This window comes from Podarcis vaucheri (genome assembly GCF_965113315.1).
Source record: "Podarcis vaucheri genome assembly, chromosome: 2".
NCBI classification, from domain to species: Eukaryota; Metazoa; Chordata; class Lepidosauria; order Squamata; family Lacertidae; genus Podarcis; species Podarcis vaucheri.
Genome location: NC_138760.1, coordinates 119,756,905 through 119,766,906, shown reverse-complemented (window position 1 = coordinate 119,766,906; position 10,002 = coordinate 119,756,905). Strand labels below are relative to the sequence as shown.

General features: G+C 50.0%; 1 protein-coding gene and 1 long non-coding RNA gene across 3 annotated transcripts in view; both read left to right on the top strand.

The window, feature by feature from the left end:
- LOC309525381 overlaps positions 1-10,002 on the top strand; it is a 189,785-nt gene that overhangs the window by 52,249 nt on the left and 127,534 nt on the right. The window lies entirely within an intron of this gene.
- Positions 3,360-8,944, top strand: SLC25A53 (solute carrier family 25 member 53). Its single transcript, XM_082212991.1, has 2 exons — positions 3,360-4,551; positions 6,830-8,944. The coding sequence occupies exon 2, from the start codon at positions 6,868-6,870 to the stop codon at positions 7,720-7,722; it is 855 nt and encodes a 284-aa protein (XP_082069117.1). The 5' UTR covers positions 3,360-4,551; positions 6,830-6,867; the 3' UTR covers positions 7,723-8,944.

Genomic DNA, 10,002 nt, shown 5'->3' with positions numbered 1-10,002 from the left:
AGGTACCGCTCCAGCGGGAAGGTAAACGGCGTTTCCGTGCGCTGCTCTTGTTTGTCAGAAGCGGCTTCGTCATGCTGGCCACATGACCTGGAAGCTGTACACCAGCTCCCTCGGCCAATAAAGCGAGATGAGCGCCACAACCCCAGAGTCGTCCGCGACTGGACCTAATGGTCAGGGGTCCCTTTACCTTTACCTTATGCTATATCCTCTCAGTTTTCTCTTTTCCAGGCTGAGCATATCCAGCTCCTTCAGTCATTCCTCATCAGGCTCGGTTTCCAGACCCTTGATCATCTTGGTTGCCCTCCTCTGCACACATTCCAGCTTGTCGATATCCTTCTTAAATTGTGGCGCCCAGAACTGGACACAGTATTCCAGGTGTGGTCTAACCGAGGCAGAACAGAGCAGTACTATGACTTCCCTTGACCTGCACACTACGCAGTCTAGAATGGCATTCGCTTTTTTTGCTGATGCAAATGCATTTTGCTGATGCATTTTTGCTGACTCCTTTGACTCGTGTTAAGTAAAACCCCTTACTTAACCCCTACTGAGCTCTGGGCCTTCCACAAGCCTGTCGACCCTGGCAGTGGTTGCCTTTCCAGTCAGGCTTGTTGCCTGATTCTGGAACTTTGCACTTTTCTGCCATACAGTGGTACCTGTACGGGTTAAGAACTTAATTCGTTCTGGAGGTCTATTCTTAAACTGAAACTGTTCTTAACCTGAAGCACCACTTTAGCTAATGGGGCCTCCCACTGCCGCTGTGCCGCCGGAGCATGATTTCTGTTCTCATCCTGAAGCAAAGTTCTTAACCCGAGGTTCTATTTCTGGGTTAGTGGAGTCTGTAACCTGAAGCATATGTAACCCGAGGTACCACTGTATACACCACTGAGCCCTTCCAGTGTGGTGTAGTGGTTAAGAGCGGTAGTCACGTAATCTGGGAAACCGGGTTCGTGTCTCCGCTCCTCCACATGCAGCTGCTGGGTGACCTTGGGCCAGTCACACTTCTTTGAAATCTCTCAGCCCCACTCACCTCACAGAGTGTTTGTTGTGGGGGAGGAAGGGAAAGGGGAATTTTAGCTGCTTTGAGACTCCTTATGGTAGTGATACAGTGGGATATAAAATCTAAATTCCTCCTCCTCCTCCTCTTCTTCTTCTTCTTCTTCTTCTTCTTCTTCCTGTCCCACAGCACACAAAAGGTGTGTTCTAGACCATGGGTAGGCAAACTAAGGCCTGGGGGCCGGATCCGGCCCAATTGCCTTCTGGTTTGTTTTGCTCTTGTTTTTATTCTGTATTTTGCGTTTTTATATTGTGTTTTTACGCTGCGAACTGCCCTCAGATCTTTGGATGAAGGGTGGTATACAAATTATTTGATGATGATAATGATGGTGATGATGATGATGATGATGATGATAGGTGTACAGTGGTACCTCTGGATGCGAACGGGATCCGTTCTGGAGCCCGTTCGCATTCTGAAGAGAACGCAACCCGCGTCTGCGCGGGTCGCAATTTGCCGCTTCTGTGCATGTGCGTGACGTCATTTTGAGCGTCTGCACATGCGTGAGTGGCGAAACCCGGAAGTAACGCGTTCCATTACTTCCGGGTCGCTGCGGAGCGCAACCTGAAAATGCTCAACCTGAAGCAACTTTAACCTGAGTTATGATTGTAGATTTGCCTCTCGCACCTGCTAGCCATTGGGGTCTGCTTGGCCACTGCGAGAAGAGGAAGAGAAAGAGGGAGCTTAAATAAAGATGGAAAGAAGAAAAAGTTCCTACCAGAGAAGAATGGCAGATCAAGTTGATGGATTATGCCAAAATGGCTAAAATGACCGGAAGAATCAGAAATGAGAAAGACAAATTTTTTAATAAGGAATGGGGAAAATTTATAACTTATTTTATTGTAAACAGTTAAAATCGTTTGTAGGATTGGAATATCACTTGTAGTTTAATGGTGAATTTTGGATACAATGGAGAGATAGAAGATTTGGATTATTATAAAAGATGCGGGAGGAAATGATTAACAGTAGGACCCGGAAAAGGGAGGACAGAAGTCCAAGAGATCCTTTGGAATCTTGCTTTTATGTTGTGTGCTGGATATGTGATGTAAAATTTCAATGGAATCTTTTTGCAGCTCTTCCAATTCATCAAAACAAGTTTTTTTTGCTTCTAATATAGCAGGTACATCCATTATTTATTTATTTTTGACCCCTTGAGATCTCCCACGTGTTCCTCCTTTAAAAGTGGGGGTCAGGGTAACCTGGGAAGGATTTGCAAAGGGGTAGATGGAATTGGTGGGGAAGGGTAGGGGACCCCTAGCAGGGGCGTAGCAATGGGGGTGCAGGCAGCACCGGGTGTCAGGCTGAAGGGGGGGGATACCATTTGGTGCGCGCCCCGTGACTCCCCAAAATCCAGCGAGCGGCAAAGCCGCTGCTACCACTCTCTCCTTCCCCTGGCTCACTGTAGGCTTGGGAGTTGTGTGTGTGTGGGGGGGGCAAATGGGTTGCAAAAGAGTGATCCCATCCCCAAACTAAGCAGCCTTCCCCATCCCTCCCACTTCCAGCCAGACAGCGGCAGATTCAGTGGCGTAGAGTGGGGGGTGCAGGGGGGGCCGGCCGCACCGGGCGCAACATCTGGGGGGGCGCACTCGCCGCCTCCGGAGTTGCCGAAGAGCCTCGGGCGCAGGCTGTAGCAAAGCCCCATGTCTCGCGGAACCGACGAGCTGGCAGCGGCTCTCACCGCTGGCAACGGTCCCCGCGCGTCAGGACCGTGGAGGGTGCGCCAGGCAGCCCCTCCTCACAGCCCCCCCCCCCCGCCGCCGCTGCTGCTGCTGCAGCTGCTGGGCCATGTTGCATTTTCCTCGCCTCTCTGCCCTCCTCCTCAAGCGGCGTCGTTTGGGCGCCAGCGCCAGCGGCAACTCGCCTCAGATCACCTGACACGGACCCGCCGCCGCTGTGGCTACCTTACCGTAAATACCCCAGCCCAGGCAGCAGCAAGAAGAAGCTGGCAGCGGGGGCAGGTTAGGGGTTAGGGGGCGCAAATTACTTGCCTTGCCCCGGGTGCTGACAACCCACGCTACGCCGCTGGGTGGATTTAACTTTCCACATCAACATCAAGGGCTCCCTAGTATTGCATATAATTTTCTTTCTTTTTTTTTTTTCAAAAAAAATTATTGGTTTTCCAAATTTACAACAAACACACATAGAAAAAAACATTACAATATTAAAACGAAAAAACAAGCAAACATATAAACGCCTAACTGTTTGAAGCCCTCTTTAATTTTCTTTTGTTAAATGACTTCCTCAAATCCCCCCTGAGTTTCCATAAATCTCATTGTAGCAGTTTTTCAATATCCACTTTCTAATAAACTTAACTTATTCAAATTGCTATCTTTCTTTCTCTTAATGATAATTTCAGTCCATAATGTTATACAATTCAACATATTTTACTCCTAGGCCAATTTGGCACTTACAAATAGTTCTACTTATATTATATTAGAATATCTAGCTAAATAATCCTTAAATTTCTTCCAATCTTCTTGATATGCCTCCTCTTTCTGATCGCGGATTCTTCCAGTCAGGTCAGCCAGCTCCAAAAAGTCCACCATCTTCATCTGCCATTCCTCCACTGTTGGTATTTCTTGCAATTTCCCATTTTTGGCTAACAAAATTCTTGCTGCAGTTGTGGCATACAAAAACAATCTAACATCTTTTTTGGGCAATTCCAATCCTGCATATAACTTTCTTAATGGGGGGGGGGCTTTCCTGAATTCCACAGCGATTCTCGCCGCCCCCCTGCCCCAATCAAGAGTGGTTTTGTACAACACTCACAGAGACACAGTGGCCCTAGAATAAAATAACAAATAAGGAAATGGGGTGGGTACCCCACAAAAAAATCATAGAATTGTAGAGTTGGAAGGGATCTCCAAGGCTCATCTAGTCCAACCAAACCCGTGGCGTGCAGGAATCTCATCCAAAGCAATCCAGGTATTGATTGGAGGAAATTATTGCGGCTCCTGATGGAGAGCGCGTGGTGCTGTGCTTTTTGCTTAATGTTTCGCTGACAATTGTGCGTTTCAAAATTTCATTCAAAGAAGCACGTGGGAGCTAGTAGCCACTTTCTGCGTTGTCTCGCAGGGTATGGGGGGAGCGGGGGAGAGAAGCCTTTCGTTTAATTTTCTGCAAAGCTGCTTGATTTTCTGCAAAGCGCTCCGTTGCAAGACGGGGTTGGGCTCTCCTGACGCCAAAGGATGCAGCGATTGCATCTTTGGCTGCTGAGCAGGAGAGCACAGGCAGCCGGAAGTCCATGGACCGCGCAGACAGCAGCAGCAGCAGCTTCTTGTGAGAAAGGAAGTGGGAGGCGTCTCTCTCTCTCTCTCTCTCTGCAACCCCCCCCCCCGGCACCTGGAAGAATAGAGTAAGCGAGCGAGAGAGTTAAGGGAGGAGGATGGCACGGGGACAGATCTCCTGGCCTGTGGCTGCTGTTTCTTTGGAGCGCTGCAAGGAAGAACTGCATCTCTGAGCATCACTTGGGGCCTTTAGGAAAGAGAAGATTTGTCCAGGTACCCGAGCCAAGGCCGGTGGCTGATGCATCACCCTCTGCCAAAATGTGGGGCTTTCAGAGGCTGCTGTCCAGAGGATTGGGGGATGGAGGGTGGTGGTGGTGGTGGTGGGAATCTGCCTGCCCTCTGCGATGGGACCTCCTAATGAACGGCGATCCCCTGCAGCCTGATGAAGCCTTAAGGAGACTCCGCAAATGCAACCCCACCCCATTTTGCAGGAAGCTCTCCCAGCGTTGCAGTCGATTCATGCGAGGCCTGATCTACGCATGCAGCCAAATGAGGTGGTAGAGCAGATCTGAAGAAGAGATCTAAGGCTGGATCCGGCCAGTGGCTCACCTAGTGCAGCCTTCTGCTCTCCGGCCAGAAACCCCTTAGCATCACCTTTCCGAGAAGAAAGTGAGCCCTCCTGCAACATTACTGCAGATCTGAGGAGGATAAAAGCTCAAGGCCACAACAGAGCCTTTGCTTCCCTCCTCTCTCCCAACCCCGCTTCTTATGAAGGGGCATAGCCAGTATTTATGTTAGGAAAAGGCAGGGCACTCATCTTGTGTCTGGCTCTGTCTAGCAGAATCGGTCTAGCAGAATTGGAATGATATGTCTCAACAAGAGATGTTTTAAATTGTTTTCTTTTGACCCCACGTGCTGAGAAAAATCTGACAGAATCTTTCTACAATTTCTAATTTTAGTTAAGTATTTTTAATTGTTTTACTTCATTTAAGGGGGGCCGCTTGCCCTCCCCGGCTACGCCTCTGGGTGACAGACCCCTCATGTTAGTCATATAAGTCTCTGTATCTCTTCATAGGAACCTAGGACTCCATCTTGCCCAGTCAGGGTGTTGGCCCACCTACTCCAATATTGTCTATACTGACTGGCAGCAATTTATCTCCAGGGTCTCATGCGTGGGAGGGGGGTGTCTTTCCCAGCTGGGACGCTGGTGGTGCTGAAGTCTAAACCACTGAGCCTCTTGGGCTTGCCAATCAGGTCAGCAGTTTGAATCCCCACTACAGGGTGAGCTCCCATTGCTCTGTCCCAACTTCTGCCAACCTAGCAGTTCGAAAGCACACCAGCGCAAGTAGATAAATAGGTACCACTGTGGCGGGAAGGCAAACGGTGTTTCCGTGCACTCTGGCTTCCGTCATGGTGTTCTGTTGCACCAGAAGCACTTTAGTCCTTCTGGCCACATGACCTGGAAAGCTGTCTGTGGACAAATGCCGGCCCCCTCGGCCTGAAAGCGAGATGAGCACCGCAACCCCATAATCGCCTTTGACTGGGCTTAACCATCCAGGGGTCCTTTCCCTTTCTCTTTCCCAGCCCTGCCTAGTGATGCCACAGGGGACTGAACCATGTGGCATTGCAAATTGTGCCATTTGGCGTTCCTTCTGAGTCAGCAGAGTCACTCAGAAAGTCTCCCAGAATCTTCTTCCTCAGTTCAGCTCATCTGTTGGTGAATTCCCATGTGGGAATAAACCCCTTGCCCATGCCAGTTCTGCTTCAAATATTTCTTGAAGAATTAACATTACAACTTATGCAACTATTGGCCTGAGGAAAATAAATCGAAACTATATACAGAGAATCATTCCTCATCTGTGCTCTCTAGCCATCCGGCCAAGGTAACAGCTACAATACTGTCCTCCAGAGCATGTCTAATAAAGAAGTCTATTGCTAAGGAAACCCTGTTGCTGGGGAAGACCTGTTGCAGGGAGAAACTTGTTGCTAGGGGCAAAACTATGCAAGGATCATTTCAAGTCTGTTTTTAGATTACACTAACACCAGGGAGCTTCTACATGTGCAGGGAGTTAAGGGGCTTCTTGGTAGTGGCACCCACCCTGAGGAACACCCTCCCATCAGATGTCAAGGAGATAAGCAACAACAGTCATTTCTCGGGTTGAAGTTGCTTCAGGTTGAGCGTTTTCGGGTTGCGCTCCACGGCCACCCGGAAGTAACAGAATGCATTACTTCCAGGTTTCGCCGCTCGCATGCGCAGACGCTCAAAATGGCATGCGCATGCGCGGAAGCGGCGAATTGCAGACGCGGTTTGCGTTCGCTTCAGGATGCGAACAGGGCTCCAGAACAGATCTCGTTCACATCCAGAGGTACCACTGTATAAAACCTTTCGAAGACACCTGAAGGCCACCCTATATAGGGAAGTTTTTAATGTTTTATTATGTTTTTAAATATGCTGGAAGCTGCCCAAGTGGCTGAGGCAACCCAGTCACATGGGTGGGGTACAAATACTAAAATGATTGTTGTTATTATTTCTCTCTTCCAAATCTTGCAGTCCAAAAGAGGAAGACTCCCAGCAGGAACTCTGAGAAGATGGAGGAGAATCACCACAAAAGATGGAGCTCCGCCAGCTGTGCTGTGGGAGCGGCTTCCAGCTTCGCCACCACGCTGGTGACCTTCCCCGTCTACAAGACCATTTTCCGCCAGCAGCTCCACGCCTTGTCCATCACGGAGGCCATCGGTCAGCTGCGCCAGGAGGGCCTTGCTGGCTTCGCACGAGGCATTGCTCCTCCGCTCCTGGCCAGGACGCTGCAAGGGGCCTTGATGTACGGCACCCATGACAACCTCCTCCGTGCCTTTTCAGACAGGTCCCCTGGGCCTTACTCGCTGAGAGACCGAGCCTTCGCAGGCCTCCTCTCGGGCTTCCTGGAAGCGCTGGCCTTTGGCCCCTTCGAGAGGGTCCAGAACGTTCTCCAGGATGGGCGGACCGTGAGGAGATTCCCCACAACATGGAGCATCCTGGAGGAATTCAACTCCTACGCCCCCAAGGAGAGGCTGGCCCTGGGCTACTACCGAGGCCTCAGCCTCATCCTGACCCGCAATGGCCTGGGCTGTGCCCTCTACTTCTCCTTCAAGGACCCCCTCCGCGATGGCCTGTCTGACAGGGCCTTGCCCCGCTGGCTCCCCGCCCTGGTGTCGGGCAGCGTGAACGGAACTGCCATCTCCTTCCTCCTCTTCCCTCTTGGCGTCCTCATCGCCAACGTGCAGTCTCAGGTCGGGAAGGAGGAAACCCTCAGACTCCCGGCGGCGGCTGCAGCCGTCTGGAGGGCTCGGGGCAGGAAAGCCACGCTCCTCTACAGAGGAGGGTCCCTGCTCATCCTCCGGGCCGGAGTCACATGGGGCCTCACCACAGCCATCTATGACTTGCTCGTGGACATCAGGGGCTAGGAGCCCCTATCCCATCCCGTTAAGGCCTTCCCAGAGTGGGGGACATTATTCTGGGCCAGGCCAGAGAGGAAAGGTCCCCGTAGGGGAGGCAGGGAGAGGAAAACAGCACGGAAGACTGTTAAGTTGTGGGTAGACATAGCAGACGACACAGCGATTCTCCAAACAGCTCTTTATTTGTAAGCTGGAACAGAACTGAACTGAAGGGTTCAGCCAGCCTGCTTATATAGAGTTCCAGTACAACGTAACTGTAACAACTTTCTGTAACTATCCAATCACTTTCGATCCTTTATTTGCATATGTGGACCTGAACTATCTACAGTATCCCCCTGCTGGCCCAGGGTGATAACTTCAGTACATAACAAGGACAATGTTTAATCTTGGGGTGAGGTGGGGAAGAGACCCAGTTCTAGAGCAAAACAGCAGGTGGAAAATACAGGTCGCAGAATCTTCTGCAGAAACCTGAGGTAATGGAGAAACACCTGCTGATCTTGCCACCTAAGGCCTTCTCCTCGATCCAGTCTGTGCCTCCAACTGCAGTCCTCAGCACCATCAGAAGTGGTTCCCATTGAGATGGGGACCTGCCTCTGAGGAACAGGCGCTTGCCTGGGGCTGGGCAGGACCAAAACTGGAGGTCCACACCTCAGGTTCTTCCTTTTCGTACTATATGCGGGCAGTGCTGGTTTTCTAGAAAAAGAGGTGCCGCAACTCACCATGAATGCCTCCCTCATTCTCTTAGAATGGGAATGGTGCCCACCTGAGAGGTGCCAGGTGAGCTCCAGCTGAGGGGGAAAAACTTGCTGCATGCGGGTATTAATTAATTTAAGCTGCAGTGCTAAACAAGCATAAGGGGAAGTCCCTTTGAACACACTGCCACTTTCTTCTGAGTAAACGCAAGGGGGCTTCCACTGTTAACAAACCAGGGAAGCAAGGAACAAACAATGCAATGGTTGAATTAATTTGCACACTAAAGACTTTGATAAGCCAAACTCACCTCTGACTCTTCTGAGGAAGTGGGCCTGTACTTATTGCTGCAGATATATGCACCCACATGCATACCTAGTTATTCAGTATTACAGTATACAGACACAAATCATTATGTGTAATGCAGTAAACTTTGCTTTTTTTAAGTGAGCTGTATCTCTGTACTGACTAATGGCATGAATTAAACTGATTCAGTAGAAAGAACTATTCGAATAATTACCTGAAGCTGGTCATGACTAGCCATTATTATTTTATTTTGTTATACCTGTAAATAAGTTAAATTTAAAACATGAATTCATTACTGTATGCTGATAATGGAAAATAATAATCAAAGTCCTGGCTTTGGAGCTCCCACATTCTGCCACTGGTTGGCGCTCAAAGCAGCAGTGAAGTTTTTAATTTTTAAAATGTTTTTAAATATGCTGGAGGGACGCGGGTGGCGCTGTGGGTTAAACCACAGAACCTAGGACTTGCTGATCAGAAGGTTGGCGGTTCGAATCCCCGTGATGGGGTGAGCTCCCGTTGCTCTGTCCCTGCTCCTGCCAGCCTAGCAGTTCGAAAGCACATCAAAAGTGCAAGTAGATAAATAGGTACCGCTCCGGCGGGAAGGTAAACGGCATTTCCGTGCGCTGCTCTGGTTCGCCAGAAGCGGCTTAGTCATGCTGGCCACATGACCCAGAAGCTGTACGCCAAGTCCCTCGGCCAATAAAGCAAGATGAGCGCCGCAACCCCAGAGTTTGTCACAACTGGACCTAATGGTCAGGGGTCCCTTTACCTTACCTTGGGTTAAGTACATACAGTAATTCATTCTGAAGGTCCGTTCTTAACCTGAAACTGTTCTTAACCTGAAGCACCACTTTAGCTAATGGGGCCTCCTGCTGCCGCCGCACGATTTCTGTTCTCATCCTGAAGCAAAGTTCTTAACCCGAGGTAATATTTCTGAGTTAGCGGAGTCTGTAACCTGAAGCGTATGTAACCTAAAGCGTCTGTAACCCGATGTACCATTGTGCCTGGCAGTCAGAAATGGTCCCCTTGTCACAATTTCAAAACTCACCCATCTATCCCGCCCTAAAAATTAATCGATCCGTTGGCTGGGGGCCAGCAGACATCTGACAGGTGTTGCTAGGAAGAACACCAGCCATCGAGACAGGCCGGGCTCGCAAGGCTGTTGTAAGAATTACTGCAAGAACGAATCAATGCAGGTGGGGCGCTAACAGCACGGACAAACATGTCCTGTTTACTCAGTGGTCACTTGGGGCCTACGGGCTTACTTTCGAGTAAGTGTGGCAGGGTCGAGGA